At 34.8% G+C, this 20,546-nt stretch overlaps 1 protein-coding gene across 7 annotated transcripts in view; it reads right to left on the bottom strand.

Annotated features, from left to right (window-relative positions):
- TRPC4 (transient receptor potential cation channel subfamily C member 4) overlaps nucleotides 1–20,282 on the bottom strand; it is a 174,607-nt gene extending 154,325 nt beyond the window's left edge. For all 7 annotated transcript variants that reach the window (XM_008073127.1, XM_008073129.1, XM_008073125.1 and 4 more), the window contains exon 1: nucleotides 19,871–20,282. In XM_008073127.1, coding sequence (XP_008071318.1) covers nucleotides 19,871–20,248 — 378 coding nt within the window. In that variant the 5' untranslated portion in view covers nucleotides 20,249–20,282. The remainder of the gene's footprint in view (nucleotides 1–19,870) is intronic.
- Nucleotides 20,283–20,546: the final 264 nt, after the last annotated feature.

Below are 20,546 nucleotides of genomic sequence, written 5' to 3'. Positions count from 1 at the left end.
GAAGAACTCAAATCACTCTATAAAAAAGATACCTGCACATGTATGTTTATCGCAGCGTTGTTCACAATAGCAAGAACCTGGAAACAACCATGCTGCCCATCAAAAGAGGACTGGATTAAAAAATGTGGTACATATACACGATGGAATACTACGCAGCCTTAAAAAAGAACAAAATCATGAATTTTGCAGCAACCTGGATGGAACTAGAGTCTATAATACTGAGTGACCTCTCACAGAAACAAAGATCCGAGTATCACATGCTCTCACTCATATAATGGACTTTGAACATCCAATGTAATACTTTAAGAAAATGACTGACGGTACTGGGAAACTATGGGGGGGGATGGGATTAACAGTAGCAAATATCTGTCTGGGGATGGGAAAACACCTCTTATCAACAGGGTGCCTGAATGAAACGTAATTGTACATCTAACCCATAACTGTACCCCACAAAAGCATAATAAAAAATATAGATTAATAAAAAAAAAAAGAAAATTGAATACTATCTCAAGTCACAGAAAGAAACTTGAAAGCCATTTCCAGGTTTCAGAAAGAATGGAAGAATGGGGGTTGCATTCTAGTAAAACAAGTTACAGGAGGGGCAAGGAAGAATGCATGCATGGAAGAATGAGTGCATGGGAAAAACAGAGAATGACTTGTGAGTAGTTATCTTGGAAGCTGAAGGAACCTGAGAGACAGGTATTATTTTGTAAAATGGTGGGGCCACGTCTGATTGCATTCTTCCTTCTTTCCTACAATAGATAATTTTAACAGGGAGAGAAAGCAGTTTGAGAGAGACCTTGAGGCAAAACATCATATTTTGGGGTGAATTTCCCTGCACCCTTTCACTCCACCATTTGTTGTGGGGACTACTCTTACTCCACTGAATTGCCTTCACACTGTCGTCAGATATCAGATGACTACATTTATGTGAATCTATTACTAGATCCTCTTCCCTACTCCACTGATCTGCTGATCTGTCTATCTCGATGCCAATACCACACTGTTTTGATTACTGTAACTTTATAATAAACAGAAATTGTGTACTATTAAAAATAAATAAACATACAAATAAATAAATAAATAAATTGGACTAGGTTGAATCACCAAAGTAATTTGAAGGCTATTATCACCAACTCTGTTTAACACACAGTCTTCACTTTTGTTTTAATTTTTAAAACTATATATGAATATATTACATGTTATTAAATGTTGAATGACATTTAAGTGAAATGTTTGTTAAAAATATGGCTAATGGGTTAAACAATTTCCTATGAACTACACATGAATTCTGGTCAATGATTCAATTTCTCATTCTATTTGACAATGTTTATCACTGTCTCCTTTTTGAAACTCACTAGTCCCAACTTCTCCGAGGTTATTTTCTCTGGATGGTAGTGCATAGGCAGTGGTACCACTAATCATTTATAGCTTTGGGAATGTTATTTAACCATCTCTCCACACTTCAATGTTCTTATTTGTGAAGTGGAGATAATTATAGTTTTTACCTCTTCAGTTTCATTTGAAGATTAATAGTAATGATGAATATAAAAGTGTTTTCCATATAATATTTGATAAGACACTAGTATGATTATTGTAATTATCGCCATCACTATCACATTATCATTTTCCCTAGCTCTTTCTTAGTATCACTGCAGTCCCTTCTGCTAGTCATCCCTGGAGCACTTTTTCCTCCCAGGCGTCAAATTTGATCCCAGTGTTTTCTCATTCTATATACAATATTAACTGTATTCATGTACAACATTAGCTATTCTCCTTGAGCTAATTATAGACTGTATATACTAATTTTTATTCTTCCAATTTAATATACCTCTGAGCACCCATTTTATGCCAGTTACTCTTCAAAATTTTGGGAATTTTGTACAGTGTACACAATGGACAAAATCCTTGCTTTCCTTCAACTCACATTCTAAAAGAAGAGGAGAGAAAAAGTCACATGATGTGAGGGAACAAGTGACTGAATAAATCAATTAATAAGTGAATGTCACATTTTAAAAGTCATAGAGAAAAATGCTGTGGAATATGAGGAAATAAAGATTACTGGAGTCAAGGAGAGATTGCTGCCCTAAATAGGTTTGCTAGAATGTCTTACTGATATAGTGACATTTGACTGAATGATTGAAGAATGTGAAAGATAAAGGTAAGCTTATATTTAAGGACAGAACATTCTTGAAAGAGGGAACAGCAAAGGCAAGACCCTGAGGTACAATCATGCTTAGCATTTTGGCCAATTAGATAGGAGTACAATTTGCAAGTGTAAGAGTGGCAGAAGACAAGGTAAAAAAAAAAAAAATCAGTGGCAGACGAGGCAACAGATGCATTTTAATCCATCTTAAGGACTCTGGCTCTTACTCCTAGTGAGATGAAAAGACATCTGAGCGTTTAGAGCAGGGGATAATACTAGCTGCTCTAGTCTAGAGCAGGGGATAATACTAGTTGTTCTCATTAATTAGTCCATTCTCAACCCAAATGTCATAGTGGCCCTGTTAAACAGAATGGACTAATTAATGAGATCAGAGTGGAAACAGTACAAGTTAATGGGAGTGTTGCAGTAATCAAGGCAGGATTTCTAGCTGGTCAAGAGAAATTGCAGTGGAGAGTTTGAGAAGTGGTACAGTATTGGATATGACAGTAAAGTCAACAAGATTTGCTAATATTGGGGGTGGAATTTAAGATCAAAAGGGAGGTCAAGGACAACCAACAAGCCTGGGCAACATAGCGAGACCTCAACTCTCTAAAAAAATAAACAAATTAATCGAATGTGGTGGTGCACATCTGTAGTCCCAGTTACTTGAGAGGCTTAAGTGAGAGGATCACCTGAGCCCAGGAAGGTGAGGCTGAGGTGAACTGTGATTGTGCCACTGCACTTCAGCCTGGGCCACAGAGTGAAACTGTCACTAAAAAAGAAAAAAAAAGGAACAACTAACCATCCTGTCCTATATAGATGGAGCTGCAATTTACTGAGAAAACTCATTTAACAAAAGAGGTTTCAGAACACAACAAAGACTAGGATTTGGCTTTTGCATGTTAAATTTGAGATGGCATTAGAAATCTGGATGTATACATTTGATAATCATCAGCATACAAATAGTATTTAAAGCCTGAATGTCATTTAGGGAGTGAGAAGTGAGTATAGATAGAACAGAGAAGTTAGAAATTTGAACTGTCTGGCATTTCAAAATTTGGAGGTGGGGAAGATGAGGAAAGACTAGTAAAATATATTGAGAAAACAGATACTGAAGTAAGAGAAAAACCAGGAGAGTTTGAAATCCTGGAACACCAGGGCACATATTTGAGGTAATTTGGTAGCTATGGTGGTGGAGGCATATGGAAGTTTTTTCACGATTGATTTTGTTTTCTTAGTAAAGATGAAGGGGGAGAGTATCAATTGAGAAAGAGGGAGAGGAGAAGAGTTGTGACTTTGTTGGAGGAAAGAGAGAAGAAAAATAACAAATCATCTAGAAAAGTGGAAGATGTATGTACCCAGGAAATGTAATGGGATTGCTGAGCACCACTGAGTACCCATGAGAAATTAGTGGTTTTACCTTTAGAGTGAAACTAGTTGAAATGTTTGCATGCTTTTCTTCAGCCTTCTCTGGCTGCCTGGGTACAGGCCTACAGTAGGCAGAGATTGGACTGAAACAGAAATTGAATTATACCAGATAATATTAAAAAAGGAGTGAGGAAAAACTTGTCAGCAGATGTTACAATGATGAACTATTGAATTTTAATCAGTAAGAGACTGAGAAAATTTTAGAGTATGGGGACTAGAGTGAGCAGGAAAGAAATGGTGACTTTGGAGATAGTATAATTAATGATAATACCAAATCTGGGTGTGGTCGTGGTAATGGATGCCTGAGGTAAAGTGGAATTAAAGATAAGTGTTTGAGAAGAAGACAAGTGGGTTAAAAGAAGCCAGGGTAACTCTAGAATTATCTATTTGTATAACCAGAGAATATGAAGAAGACCTTGGTGAGGAGGGTGACAGTAAACCTGAGGCTAAAATCTTCAAGCAATGAGATTTGGTGGACTATTACAACTGGGGTGGAGAGGTTAAAAAGAATAAACAACGATATGGAAGAGCCAGGGAGAAACAAGGCCCCCTGGTATGATAGACCCCTGCAAGACAGACTCAGGTTTCAGTTAGACATGAAGGGGCTTTCAATAAAATTTTCTAATTTTTCATTTTGAAACTTCTACACAATGTTGGGTTAGATACATCCTAAATAACTTATATTTTTGTTATTGATGAAAATGCTCTCTTCTAAAAGTATATATCATATTCATTAGTTTGTAAAGTTATATATTTATATACAATTTTAAATTATAATTTGCTGATATTAGTGTTTATAATGCATAGACCAACTTTGATTAATGTCTAAAATGCATCTGAGTTGTTTTTTGTTTTTGTTTTTTTCTTGAGTCAGGGTTTCACTCTGTCATCTGCACTGGAGTGCAGTAGTGTAAACACCGCTCACTGCAGCCTCAACCTCCTTGCTCAGGCAGGTAATCCTTATGCCTCCCAAATAGCAGGGGCTAAGGCATTCCACCATGCCCAGCTACTGTTTTGATTTTTCATAGAGATGGGGTCTTGCTAAGTTGCCCAAGCTGGGCTGGAACTCCTGAGGGCTCAAGCAATCCACCTTCCTTGTATTCCCAAAGTACTGCGATTACAGGTGTGAGCCACCACACCGGGCTTGAATTTTTTACATTGATATTACATGCTATGACCTTCATAAACTGTCTTATTGATCGTAATTTATCTGTAGATTATATTTTGCTTTCATGTAGACAAATTATCTGAATATACTTATTTTTTAGTTCTTCCAGTCTTCAGAAAAGGTGAAATCACAAAGCATAATCTTTGAGATTAAAAATACGGCTGTAAAAAGAGTGCTACTAAAATAAGTTGTTCTTAAACACTATTTCGCTTCTGAGATTGCTGAAATATAACTGAAATAACACTTGGAAAAATGCTGGAAATTGACAGTGTAAAGCTGATGAAAAGAATTTATGGTAAACCATGTCATCATTTTAGAGCTTTCTAGGAAGGAGGAAATTGATGGATGGCAGCCTTACTCCTCCTAACAGAATGGTAGCTTTCCTCTGTCCACAACTAAAGAACACATCATAGAGACCGTTGACTTACTGATTAATGCACATGTGAAAGGGGAGGTTTTATTATGATTATGATTATGATTATTATTATTCCTCCATTGAACTCAAATTTTTGGAGTTGAGAATGAAATATTTTAGTAATTATGACTTCTGTATCAACCACATAAAAGACTTCTTAATCCTTATTTTAATGTGTTTTCTCCCATCTATCCTGCTATGTTTTATTAGAGAAAAAAAATCAGAGATTAATTTCTCATCTCTCATGCCCCACATACAATATATTAAAGAAGTTAAATTCCAGTGAAAATTAGAGACTTTCATTAGAGCACCATCATAATGAAAATGTTCTTTGCCTATTTTTTGTTTCTTGGATCAGATTTACAATAAATTGAGTATATTAGCATTATTTTAATTCCGAAATATTATCTTGCCATTTTTTAGATAATCAAAACAAACAAAAATAACCCAAACATAAGACATGGTGGTTCATAAAATTTTGTTTCTTTATTGGTAATTTTTAATGAATTAGGTAGCCTATAAAATGCATTTATACTAGTTAATAAAAACCAGAAAAAAATGGACAAATTTCATGGAAACTTGTGATTATGTGGTGCTTTAGCAAAATTGCTGATAATATTTCACAGTGAAAAAACTGTTATCTGCTAAAAAGCAAAGAAAAATAATATAAAATATATGAATATTACTTTTAAGCTTATGCCAGATGTTTGAAACGAATACATTTATTTTTAAAAGCCTCAACTATTTCACCAGGTGGCAGTCTTTTCCTTAAGAGTGCTCAAAACAAACTTGATCTGCTTTACCTCATTTATTAAAAAAGACAGGGTGACTTAGCTGAACAGCGAGCCTGTATTTATACTGACAATGCTGCATTTCAATGCTCTGTGTCTTCTGAAGATACAATTCCTAAAATATCCCTAAGGCACTTGTATATTCTTCTATGGAGTCATCACTGATCATTTTCTTTATTATGTTTTTCCTTCCCTTTTTCTTTATTTAGAGAAAAAACACATTTTGTTTGATGATTGATAATGTATTTCTGTTTATTTAACATTTTCTGATTCTTATAAGCCTCGTCTATTTCTTCTTTCCTGACTTTGAGACAACTTCGGGGTCATGATCAAGCTTCCTGGTCCATCCAGCCTTCCCTAGCTTTACACCCTCCCAACTGTTATGCAGATATCTACTCAGAGGTTTCACTACCAGAATTCAACAATTCTGCATCCATGTTTGCTGTCCATGTTCTGCGTCAGAATATTTGGAAACTAATTATAGCAACTTAGAAGCATGACACATATGTGAATCTTTAAACATAGATCAAATTAGCATACTTGATTCTGAGACTAATGATCATGTTAATAATATTAAATTAAGTGTAAATTAAATGTAAATATACTAGGCACTCTACATGAAGGATTTCACATTTCTATTCCTCATAATAATGGTGAAATGTGGTCATTACCATTTTCTGTTTTAAGTTAAATAATTACTGTTGGTTAACATAAGTAGAAAGTGGTGAAGTCAGGATTTGAACAAATATTTGTCTGGATCCCAAACCTGACCCTCTTTCACTATAACATATTTCTTCTTATGTGATTGTATAAAAATTGAATTTAGGCTTGGCTCGAGAACTAATAATCTCAGTATTTTTTGATAAATTTCCTCAACTTCTCTAAGCTTCACTTTCCTTATATCTGTAAAAGGTGATAGTTGCAGGGACCAGTGTGCGAGGGGTGTGGGAGTAAGGGTAATATCAAAATGTTCTTAAATTCACTCTGATTTTAAGGTTAGACATTGACTCTACGTTTTGGTTGAGAGAATCAGACAGAATAAGTTAGAGTTAAATGGAACATGGTGCAATAAAGAAAAAAATCATCAAAAGCAGCTGCTTATAGAACATATGATTTAATGCCCCCTTCCAAGTGGGTGTTAAATTTAGGCTAAAAAGCACCAGCCAGAATATACTTGATGTGTACTTTCCTGATGCTGGTAATTTAAGATCAGACCAGAATAATCAAAAGCTCTTCAGTTGATAAAAGATTAATAAAGTAAAATGTTCTGTAATAAAATATCCAAGAAAAGTATAAATTAGCATTATTTAACATACATTTAACTTATCAAATATAATTTTTAAAACTAAAACAGTTATTGATAGAGCTAAGAGTTATATGTGTACATAACAAAACTATTTCATATTGATTCCATTCAGGGTGAAGAGCATATCATATTCTGCAAAGGATATCCATTCAACTTGCCAATATATCATACTTTCCTCCAAACTACTAAATCATTTTAAAAAATACATTAGTACCATCCTCATAGAAATACAATCGTTCCAGTGTCCATCTTCTTTTATTGATGTTGAGTTTTTTTCAATTCTTATTTCTTACATAATTTAATATGGCTACTTCTGAGGTGTTAGAAACTGTTACCCTACTCCCACAAAATATAGATGTAAATACAATTGAAAAACCAACATAGTATAGAATACAAAGTGAGCGTGCATGCTAAATATAATTACTGTTTTTTTAAAATCTTAAAAACAGTTTGCTGTAATTGTTTGCTAATTAGATTTCTTCAAGTTAGGGGGTTCTTTGTAATTCTAGCAACATTTTGGTTGCAGTAGGCAGCTAAGGAAATTTCTAAGATAAAAGAAGAAAGAGAAGAAATGATTCCTTTATTAAAACTTGCTAACCCAAACCATTGTCCTCACTTTCCTATCTCTCTCCTCACCTTGAGTTGTTCCCTTGCTGCTCTGTTATAGTGAAGTTGAAAAGGAAGAGAATGATTCTATATCAAGAATGCTTAGCATGAATAATAAACACTCTATGTGTGATTGTGCCAGATAACTTTTAGAATCTCCTCCAAAACTAAGAAACAATCTAGGATTTTTTTAAAAAGAAGCTTCAGAAATTTCATTTTACATTATTTTATTATGAAGGGGTATATATGTGCATGGGTGTGTGTGTGTGTGTGTGTGTGTGTGTGTGTGTGTGTGTGTGTGTGTAATTTAGAAAGAAAGCAGATATAAAGAAAACAAGATTCATTTTATAACCTAAGGAATAGAAAAATTAACAATAGACCATCAAAATGTCTGTGGCTTCTTGAGTCCCTTGTAGTAAATTTAGCTAGCATTTATTGAACAGATGCCATATATTAGGAACTCTGTTGAGTGTATACAGAAGGAAAGGAAATTGATGTTTACTGAAGAAGGGAGCGCTCCTTATATATAGGTAACAGGACGTTAAAGTTAAAGTTTCTACAGGTACCAGATACAGCAGTTGAGAGATTCTGAGTTCGCAAGGCTTGGGACTCCCCATGTAGAGTTCTTTCATTCACTTCAAGATAATATGGAATGCAGACAAAGGATATACGGGTACATTCCGTGAGAAGGATTTTTTTGAAGACAACTGAAGTGGGACTAAGAGTCACTTGTATTCCCAAGAGAAAGCGAGAGACCGAGAGATCACTGTCTGCCTAGGCACCTCAAATCAAATGCGGTGATTTTACTGAGACCACTGACTTCCTGAAAGTTCCAACAGCAGTTGGTAATTCTGTGCTCGACATATGACTATGCGATTATCCCTGCATCCTCTCACTCCCTTCTCTCCACTTCCCAAATGTCACACACACACTCACACACACACACACACACACACACACACACATACATGCACACACACACACACACACACACACACAGAGAGGGAGGGAGGGACACGGAGGGAGGGAGGGACGGAGGGAGGGAGGGAGAGAGGGAGAGGAAGGAGAGGGAGAGAGAGGATGTATTAGTATACTGAGGGAAAAGAGAAAACTTTGAATTGGGTCTATTATGTCTATTACCTAACAGTAAGGCTGAGGGGAAAATATGTCCAAACAAAGCCCAGAAAGACCAGGCCAATGAACAAATGTTAAAGGGAGGATAGAGAGAGGCAATGCATGATTGAAGTTTTACTATAAATTGTCTATGCCAGCATAGGTGTACAAATCAGTAAGATAGATGCATATTCACATATGTGTACATATGTGTGTATATGCGTATGTATATGCATATGTTTCTGTGGATATATGTGCATATTTACATGTGTGTATATATAATTATACATATACATACTGTCTGGTATTGTAAAGCTCACAAAATAGAAGAAAATGAAACATTTGAACATAATATTGCAAGAGATGATGATAGTAAAGAAGAGGGATGTTTAACTCCGTTAGTGTTTCACAATTTATATTATATCATACGTTTGATAATTTATATGAAGAAAAGGGATTGCATTGTCTGCCAAATCACTGCCTCCAGCATGGGCGGCAGGGTCTATCTCTGCAGATTCTCAGCTGTCAAGTTTCAGTTCAAAAACGGGCCCCTCCCAGAGTCCCTCAACCTGCTACGTTAGGCCCCCCCAACAGGATAATATTGAAATGTGCATTGCATGACATTAAATCTCCTACACTCTTGTGAATGTGCTGTTCTCACCTCCCTCTTCCCAGCAATTTCTCCATGTGCCAGCAGCATCTCCCTTATTACTGCCAGTCTCTTCCTACAACAATCTAAGAGGAAATCAGATAACTAGTTGTATTAAGTGAGTAATTTTAAAATACTGCAGATTTGGTCAGGAACTTCTAACTGAATAAGTTTCAGAAACTTCTTCAAAAATATGGAGAGACCATTCTATCCTATCTAGGGACTAAGTTTTATTCCTAGGCATGTTCTGAAGGGCTTTAATTGCTGGATATGTGATGGTCAAAGTAGCCAGGCAGTGTGGCAAAGGCAGAATAAAGGCCAGGAAAAAAACAAAGAAACGTGCACTTAAATCTTACTTGGGCAAGTTCCCCCGTCTCTCTAAGCCTCAATGTCCTTGTCTATAACCATTTACTATAAGTGGAGGGACTCAATTAAATAAATGTGAAGATACACACCAAAAAGTTTTCTGTATTTCCTACTTATATACATGCATTTATTTCTCACTAACCCCTATTATTTAGTAGTGACTGCTTAACCAAGTGCTAAACAAAGATTCCGAGGCTGCTACTAGGGTCACCAACAATGAACTCTGCAATTCATTAGTAGTGTCTACACAGTAGTTGGAGGTAAGGATAACAGTCTAAGTACTTAGTTACTGATGGCAACTTTGGTAAGTTAGCCTTTCTTTTAAAAATGTCAGTAACGAAAAAACTTATCACAAAAGATATTATGAAGTTTAAGTAAGGTTATAATCTAGAATGTTCTTATAAGAATTATTGATACATTGTAATGCTCAGTTGTGGACAATTTTTATTATTATTCATTGATGTATGGTGACTATGGTAAAATATTAAAATATATTAAAACTCGCCTCAAGCTACTTGGCTTTTACACATATGTATTTTTTTTTTAGGGAAAATATTCAATGTACTTCTAATTGAGAATTCTCTGATATTTTGAAGAATGAGAAAAATAATGTTTAAACAAATGCATAGTTAATACTCATGTATACTTATCATGATGTTATTATATCAAAAATTCATATTTATGTATTATGGTCCTAGTGTTGTGTAATGACTAAGCTTAGATCTCCAAGTCAAACAAATCTATAGACCTTCCCCCAGAGATTCAAGAAATCAAGAAGTGATGATGCAATTATCTTACATATGAGAGGAGATGAGAATCAGGCAAAGTTAAGCCCACTCCACTTGCCCCTCATCATCTTATCCAAGGGAAAAGAAATAATGCATTTTGTTAAAACATTTCCAGCTATCAAGTTCTCTCTTCCTCCATAAACCACACACTCCTAGGGGCAGGTTTTAACATTCTTATATGCTCAAAGCTCATGGTTTGGAAACATTTTCAAGTATTCCTAAAACACGATTCAAGCAATAGAGATGGAACACCGAAGCATTTAGAAATTAATTTACCCAAGAAATAAGTGCATGAACTGTAAATTGTGACAATGGAAATATGAATACTCTTTCTAAATTTGAAGAACTGGTTCTTGAAAAGAACATTTTAAAGTTTACACTACCTATACCTTCATTTGCTTGTGTTTCTGATATTAAAACCATAAAACTCTACTCATTTTGTATCTAATCATAGAATAAATGAATATAGGTTAAAAGACAGGGCATGTTGAAACAGTTACAAGACAAAGTAATCATAATATGTATTTTCATAATTCCCAATTATATTAACACTTTATGTATTCAATTAATTACAATTGTTATATAACTTACTGTTATTCCCAAGTGATTAATATTATGGAGTATTATGATTAAAAAATTCAATTCATAAATTGCTTACTGAAAAATAATGTCATTAATTTTAGATTTAATCATAACATTTATAATAGATTAGAGGGATAGCTAATAAAAATGGGTACACAGAAGCTTTTCACCAAAGCCCATAAATGAAAGACTCCTTTTACTCTTTTGTATTTTAATAAAAATTCACTCTTCGTACTAGCACTAATATTTCACAGTGCATTTGTTTTGAGGAATATTCAGCCTCATCAATGCACTTATGTATTATAAATTAACTCAAATATAATAAATATAAAATGCTTTTGATGTAAGAATAAAATGACTTTCAGACGGCACCCAGGGCTTATATTTGCCATGCTCCCCTAATGCTAGGCATGACAATTTGGTGAGCAGGAGTTGTGATCTTCTTTTTTTTTTTTTGAGTTGGAGTCTCACTCTGTCACCCAGACTGGAGTGCAGTGGCCGCTCCCCGCCACTGCAGCCTCGACCTGCTGGGCTCCGGCGATCCTTCCGCCTCAGCCTTTCAAAGAGCTGGAATTACAGGCATGCACTACCACGCCCGGCTGATTTTTTTATTTATTGTAGAGATGAGGTCTTGCCGCCCAGGCGGGTCTCGAACCCACGGGCTCAGGCAATCCACTCACCTCAGCCTCCCAAAGGCGCAGGATTACAGGCTGAGCCACTGAGCCCGGCTGTGATCTTCTTCTTAATTATGAGAAAGTCAAGGCTCAAATAACTAAGCAATTTTCCTGAGATTATAAGGTAAAATTTATATCCACATTTTTCTCTCAATTCTCTTTACTATTTCTCACTCCCTCCATCCTAAGAAACCTGCATTACTCAGTTTCTCTGCTTAAACACAGAGAAGAGTTCTGTCGTGTATTTTCATATTGTGGAACAGAAATCTTGAAACACTTAGAGGTTTGCTTTATTGCTTGAGGCTGTTTATGTTTTACTTTTATCTGAATTTTTTTTTCAGAAAGGGCTAAAAGCCTTTTATTCTTGTGTTTCAAAAATATTGAATTTTTTTTTTTTGATTTTCATTGTGTGTTAGGCTGAGAGAAAAGAGCTAGAAAACATGTTTTAGAAGGATTATATATCTATAAGTTTGCTGGTATCAAGACAAAAAATGTCAATGTGACTAAGGAGGTTAAATAATGTATTATGTTATGAGTCAGAATGACCAGGTAGCTTAAACCACTTTGTCATATTACAGTATAACATAGTCCATCTTTTAAAAATTCCTTCTGTTAGAACAGAATTATTCGGATCTCTCATGACTGCCATTTGCCAGTCGACTAAACACAATTTATGCTCTATGTTGTAACAACTTTTAAGCTCCCTGCTGTGGAATAATAAGATTCAATTTATTTCTTAGACCTCAAAGTACTTGCTTATATTGACTATTTTACATTATTAACATAATTTGGGGATAGTTTTCAGCTTTTTTATGTTCATAGTAGATTAAGAAAATATTGTGAGCAACTTTTCTATTAATAACATATCAGAATCTAAAGAAATATAGTTGATAACTTATCTAGCTATGTCTCAAATGGGATTGGTATTTTAAGGGGACAAATTAGCATATTCAAGACTTTATGGTCAACCCCTTTGGGTCCCCTTCCTCTGTGGGAAGCTTTTCTGTCCGCTCAATAAATCCTTCTTAAAAAATACTAAGACTTTGCTATACTCTTGCTCTCTGTAGCTCACTATCTCTCTTTCTCTCTGAATTTTGATGGTATTAAGACTTTGCTATATTCTTGCTCTCTCTAGCTCACTCTCTCTCTTTCTCTCTGAATTTTTATGATATTAAGTTATGGCTGCATATTCATTGAGGCTCACTTACTGTCAGTATCCAGGATTTGACCTAAAACAGGGTATAATACAAACAAATAGAAAGAAGTGACCTCAATTAAGTTAACTGCATTCTACAGAGGGCAGTACTGTCTAGAGTTTATAGACTGTCTTGCTATATACAGTATCATTTAATAATCACTGAATAGAGTTCATGAAAATGTAGACTGGTTGTAAAGGCTAATGTGGAAAATCCAATGAATGCAAGAGTTAACAGTAAACTTTTTCAGGATATCTAAATCTTGAAGGAAAATGTAAGCAGTTTCAATTAGAAAAATTTAGACTTGTTTAAAGAACATAGTTCTTGATCCAGTAGACAGGAATATATTTATCAGCATCTGTATCAACTGAAAATGCTCTATATTTTTAGACAGCAATGTATCTTTGTTGTTAGATGGATATTTGCATTAACATGCTGATACCAATCTCCTATTTCAGATTATTTGATTTTCTGATTAAATATTAGGTAATTTTCCTAAAGCCACAATTGTATTAACAAGTCTGCTGAAACTATTTTTAAAGAAAGTCTCATATGCACTGAGAAGGAAAGAAAAAAAAGTAAACTGAATTAAATTCTTCTTTGTGCTCCCTAGACTGGGTTTCTGTTTCCAATGATTGCATTTTTCAAATGAAAAAATAAGTCTTGCACTCTAGAGAATAAATTGCGGATGCTTAACTTAATCTTTTCAGCATATTTTCAGTATTAGTATATTGCTTTGTCAATAGGAAGACGGAGTAAAGGAATAATACAGTAATGCCAATACTATTATGCTGTTATTACATGTTACCTTATAAAAATACTTTTACAGAATATGAACATTACTAGACTTTGAGAAGCAGACCAGATTAAGATTAGCATCCTGATTAACAGTCAAGAAAATCAAGGCTCAGAGAAATTCAGAGATTTGTTCAATTAACAAGTGGTGAACTGGACATTTCTATCATTTTATTCTGTTTTTTTACCCAATACTTCACAGCTTTTAGTGACTTTGTTAATCTTTAACACAATGCTTAGCAGGAAACATGTAGGGTCACAAATAATGTTTATTGGGCAACAAAATTATAAATGGCCTCATAATATTCAGAATAGAGATAGTTGGAATATGTAAATCTAGAAACTCTTTCAAATTTGACTAACTCATATCCGAAACTACATAATAAATTATTGACTTAAAAGCCCCCATTCAAATTGATGCAATGTCTAGAGCCAGACTGTAGAGTGATTACCTTCTGAGATACTAAGCTCCAGCAGACACTTACTTGCTTTGTGATCTGGTACATGCCACATAAGCATTTTTGGGTCTTCGTTTCCTCATCTATATGATAACAATAGTAAGTACCTTCACAGAATAATGTAAAAATTAAATGAGGTCCTGCAAGTAAAATTCATACTACAGTTCAGACTCAATGAATGTTATCTAGTGTTATTATTATTTTTGTCTCTCTTTTTGGTAATTTGATTATTATCATCATCTAGGCTATATCAAGGTTGGTTCTTAGTTATTAATATATAGGTCCGTTCAGTCATGTCAGCCCCAGGCACCATTTCCCCCTTCCTTCTCCTCCTTTGTAAAATGAGGTGATAAGTGTTCTCCAAGATCCCTCCCAATTATGAAACCATGTATTCTTTTTAGTAAAACTTTTAAGCCAAAGTTTTTTCAGCTAAATTCTCTAGGAACTTAACTGTTATGCTAATACATAATATCTAGCAAAACCCCCTCCCTGCCCCCCTCCCCCACCACCGCCGAAGGGGGAAAAACATAATAAAGATGTTCCTGAATTTGAGAAACTCTCACACATCAATTAACCACTTAATAGTACTTAAGGTAATTAATTAAAATTATCCTGAAAACCAGGTTAACATAGTGTGATTTAACACACCCAACATCATAACCACATATATAGGTTTTCTAAAACTTTCAACATCCTCTAAAGGTCAGTGGTTCTTAAAGTTTTGTCTCTAGACTGGCAACGTTAGCATCACCAGGTACTCATTGGAAATACAAATTCCAGGGCCTCATTCCAGACCTTCTGTGTCAAAAACTCTGTAGGTGGGTCCAGCAGTCTGTGTTTTAATAAGCCCTTCCAGTGATGATGCTGATTACTGACAACCACTGGACTAAGCAAAAAATGGAAAAGTTCTGCTTCTGATAAACATTTTTCTGAAGCAGCTGAAACTGAAATTGAATCTGGCCTTAGAAGACATCTAAGAAAAAGGTGTGCTGGAAATAATTGTCAAGTAACCAGTCAATTGACTGAAAAAGGGAGCTAAGAAGTCATTCTCAGTCAACCCCTCTAGAGAATAAGGTACTTAAAACGGTTAAAGCAAAGTTCAGTAAAGTCACCAGGGACTATCATGCAATGAATTCTGCTTAGTCCAAAGAATCATAGGGTTTGTGCACTGTCTCCTAGAGGAAAGAAATAAACCAAGTATTATATCTTTTCATTTTCTAAGAAAAAATTTAAAAAACACTCAAATCTCAATATCCTCATCTATGAAGGTCTACATTAAATATAGAAGGAAATACTTATATCGGGCAAGACCTGTATCTTTTCTTTAAATGCTACACCAAGAAAGGCATTTAATACAAAAAACAACACAAATATTTAAACAATGTATAAGATCAAGAAGGGAAAAATCATTGTCAGAATGACAGGTGATTTTCTTTGCTTCAGTATCTTTGATATCATCTATATACCAATCCCAGACTCCATTCTCAAATCCAACATTTCTAGTTAACTCCTAGCTATCAATATCAGCAAGTCAAACACTGAAAATATGTAATCTAGTCCCATAAACCTTTTCTCATAGTCTTTTCGCCCAGACTGGAGTGCAGTGACTGTTCCCGGCCACCGCAGCTTCGACCTGCTGGGCTCTGGTGATCCTTCCGCCTCAGCCTTCCAAGTAGCTAGAACTACAGGTGTGCACTACCACGCTCAGTTAATTTTTGATTTATTGTAGAGATGAGGTCTCGCCAAGTTGCCCAGGTGGGTCTCGAACCCGCGGGTTCAGGCAATCCATTCAACTCGGCCTCCCAGAGCACTGGGATTACAGATTGAGCCACTGAGCCCAGCTCTCATAGTCTTTATCTTAGTCAAAGGTATTCAATTTTCTAAGGTATAAACCCTTCAACATTCTTCCTCTTTCTTTCTATCCCTTCTTCTGCTCTCATATCCTCTATTCATGAACATTTTGTATTTGCCAAAAACAGTCAATATAACTTCATAATTATCTAGAAGATTCTGTATATGCTAGAAGATTGATTTTTCATTTTTTCAATTGTGATCACCTTTACTCATATTCCCATGATATTTTCCCTTTATTTCTTCACAGCTAGATGTTAAGAGTCTACAGAATAGAAAGCATGGCTCTTCCTCAGCACCTAGAATAAGGTCTGTCAAAGCAAGCACTCCAAAAACTGGCCCCTAGTGAATGTATTTGAAGAGTATATAGATTCATCTAAAATTTCACAGCCCTTGTGATGGAGGATGCCATACTGAAACTTTTTTCAGAGAAAAAAATAAATAGGCAAAAAATGTATACAAGAAAAATATATTTCTAATGCACATTAATCACATTTCAAGATCTTAGTAAGTGTTCTAATAATTAGACATATGATACTTAATAGAACTTTTTTTTTGTTTTTTACTCATTTTGGCATTTTGGGATGTTACATTTATTTTGTATTACTGGATATTATTGTTTTTAGGTTTAACATTTGGCTTCAATGACCTCAAAAAAATGATTGGCAATGTGTGCCAGAGTCTGAAAATAAGATGAATTATAATAATACATAAAATATATTTCAAAGATCACAAAAATAATTTAAGTAACTCCAACTTATGGGAGAAAAAATTCCTGTCAAGAACATATTTCTTACCTTCAGCACATTAATGTATTGAAACTGTCAAAAATGTGGTACATATATATGATGGACTATTACACGGTCATAAAGAAGGACTAAATTATGAACTTCACAGCAACTTGGATGAACTTAGAGTCTATAATACTGAGTGACCTCTCACAGAAACAAAGAATTGAGTATCACATGTTCTCACTCATAAATGGACCTTGACCAATTATTCTAATACTTAAGAAAAGGAGTGTCAGTAGTGGGAAATTGCAGGGGATGGGGCGGGATTGGCAGTAGGGGGATTCTCCTGGGGGAGAGGGGAGCATACCTCATCAACAAGGGTACGTGCATAATGAACATTTATATACTTATCTCTGAATTGTAACCCACATCTTTGAAATACAACATTTTTTTTAAGTTAAAAAAAAAAAAGAAGAAGAAGAAGAAACTGTCATTTCAAAAGATGTTAGTCTTGCTTAGGAGATCTATTACCAAAGACAATCACAGATAAACAGTCAAGTTCTAATGGGGTTTGGTACTACCCATGCCTTGAAGACACTTTTAATGCACTATTCTGTGTACATTTCATGTTGTTAAAACTTCATTTTAATTGTACAAGATAACAGGAACTCTGAGGTAGATTGAAACTGCTCTTTTAAAATTAGAATGTTCAAAAGAAAAGATACAATTTTGTTTATTATCAGTGCCTTCGCTGAAAAGGAATTCTAGAATGTACAAATAGAAAAGGAATTTTTGGCCAGCAGGCTAATACAAGAGAAACTTTCCAGAAACACATGGCCTGGAATATTTCAGACTCTTGGCAGATTGCAAACCTTTACTGCCTTTTATTAATCAGAGTTCGTATCAAGTACCTTTAAGGAGCCAGGACCTACTTGTGAGGCTAGAGTTTAGCTCAGACATTGAACATCATCCAACAAACACTCTTATAATAGCAGATATCTTCTCCAGGCACCAAATTATTCTGGTTAGTACAAATGTCACTGTCTAAAGAGACACTGGAATTTATTGCCAATGTTCTCTAGAAAATAGAACTAAGAAGGCTGTTTAGTAATAAACATGAAAACCACATTCAATGGCAGTTTTATTCTATAGGCTTGCTACAGTCTAAAATGATTTACACCACAGCCACAACATCTGACTTATGGTTGCCTATATGGACATAAAACAAGAGGATGCACAATATAACATCATTGCTGTTAGAAAATGCAAATACTTTATGGGTGTGAATGTAGAAGGAATTTCAAAATCATAAGATGACTAAGGTAGTAGCTTCTAAACATAGATAAAAACATGCTTTTATCGTTCTTGTCTGTGCTCTGCACCTCCTTGTGGTGAAAAACTGAGATTTAACATAAAATATGCCTTTAGATTATTATTGTCTATTTCAACCAAGGCTTGTTCAAGTTCAGAAGGATACATGAAACAAGCAAATTTTTAAGAAAATTTTACCTATGCGATGAGACAATAATCCACAAAAAAGTGTACATGAAGCAAACAACAAAAAGCCTACAAAGCAACAAGCAGAAAAGTATTGCTATTATGAAGTGTTGTTTTATCAAAGTTTTGGCTGAGTTAAGGGGAAGAGGTGAATGAGTGTGAGACATAAAAAAGACCATAAAACACAGACTTCTGAGAAGGCAAGGAGACACTCAGCCATGAAGTTTTCTTCCTAATAATAGCAAAGATTCTGATAAAAATCCTCCAGGAAAGCAAAGATAATGGTAGCTCATAGCAGAGCTTGCTTAAAAAAGAATGTCACACCTCCTAACAGTCTATCATCTGCAGAGACAGAGATGTGTGTGTTATCAAATAGGGCAGAAATTGCTAGAGTTGTAATAGTATACATTTTATAAGATTTCACTTTAAAAGACAGATTTTTGAGCCATAACAGTATCTGCAATGTATTTACAATTAGTCAATTATCCTTGAAGCAGGGAAGTGAAGAGTTCAGTATGAGAGGAAAAAGGATCAAATAGTGAATTCAGACACAAGGCAGTAACAACGGGAAGGAGGCTGACAGGCAAAAACAGACTCCTGTTAACAGACTTCATTTGTGTCTCTGTCTACTTCCTTACCAGTAAAATACAGAGAGATGTTAAAAAAAAGACATTATATTTATAACTGTATGCCATTTTAGTTTATTTTCTATTGACAACAATAAGATATAGGTACTTTTTTTACCATTTGTAAATTTATATAGTTAATTTAGCCTTCAGAGTTCAGCTATTTTCTAGTGATCTTTTTTCTCTCTTTAAGTTTCAATGTAGGATAATCCACTAGGGTTTGTTAAAGGATATAAAAACTAGATGATGAAACTCACTTTTGCAATAAGATGCAGAAGCCCAGAACAGGCAAGCAGGTTAGAGGAAAATAACAAAACAATTCACAGTCTGACAGTGTAGACTGTTAGAAAATGAAAGACAGGAGGAAAAACACCCACTCATACACATTAAAGCTATAAACAACATATGTTGAGCATTACATAGAAATGGTAACAATTTATGAGAAGGTCTACATAGGTTGATTTGTTTTGCTTTAGTTCTAAAAATTACTTATGATTTGCCAGGGCATGGAGTGCAAGAGGAGGTAACTGTTGTAGGATATGAAAGGTGTACTTAGCAATAGTTTCCTGGCATCATATACTTCTGATTTGGATGCTCATATTTCTTAAAATTTCAGGAAATTTGAATATCTTTTAAAAACCCTTCTGAGGTAAAATAAATTAAAAACTGTATTTTTGCATGTACCTGTTTCTCTCCACTAGGCTTCTTGTGGTTCAATAACAGCTCAACGGCTCCAACGACTTCTTTTCTGATAGCATGCAACAGAGCATCTCCAACATAGACATTAAAGCTTAAGAGTAGTTCGATGAGCTCCAAGTTCTCATTTTCAATTGCAATGAGGAGAGCAGTTCTTCCAAGAGGATCAATGCAATTAATATTGATTTTAAAATAAATTTCAGCTTCCTCTAGGGATTTCTTGACACTGGCATAGTCTCCTTTTTCCACAGCATTTAAGTAAGCTTTTTCTGATGGTGAGAGTTCTGATTCTGCTCGTACTATCCTTAGAGGGATGCGATCTCTATAGGGGGTATTGACATTCCTTTTGTAATAAAACTGAGCCATGTTTCATGCCATGCTATTTCTTTGTCTCTGAAAATACAAACAAAAAACACAAGGATTAGTGTTAGTATGCTTTTTAAGTTCTTGAGCATCATACTTCCTTTCCAACTCACAATGATATCAATAACAAAAATAGTACCATTATTAGTAACTATTAAGGATTAGGAGGTGGTTTTTTTGTCCTTAAACAATGGAAATAGGCAATATTTATTCAGTGACCTGAAAACAGTCTTAAACAAGAGAAATAAAGAGATTAGTATTTGATAAATTACTTACAAAGTTACTCTAAAAGTGATGTTTA

The sequence above is a fragment of the Carlito syrichta genome, unplaced genomic scaffold, assembly GCF_000164805.1.
Source record: "Carlito syrichta isolate Samal-C Ts95f unplaced genomic scaffold, Tarsius_syrichta-2.0.1 Scaffold315653, whole genome shotgun sequence".
NCBI lineage: Eukaryota > Metazoa > Chordata > Mammalia > Primates > Tarsiidae > Carlito > Carlito syrichta.
The sequence above is the reverse complement of the archived record's forward strand: the minus strand, read 5'-3'. Positions and strand labels throughout refer to the sequence as shown.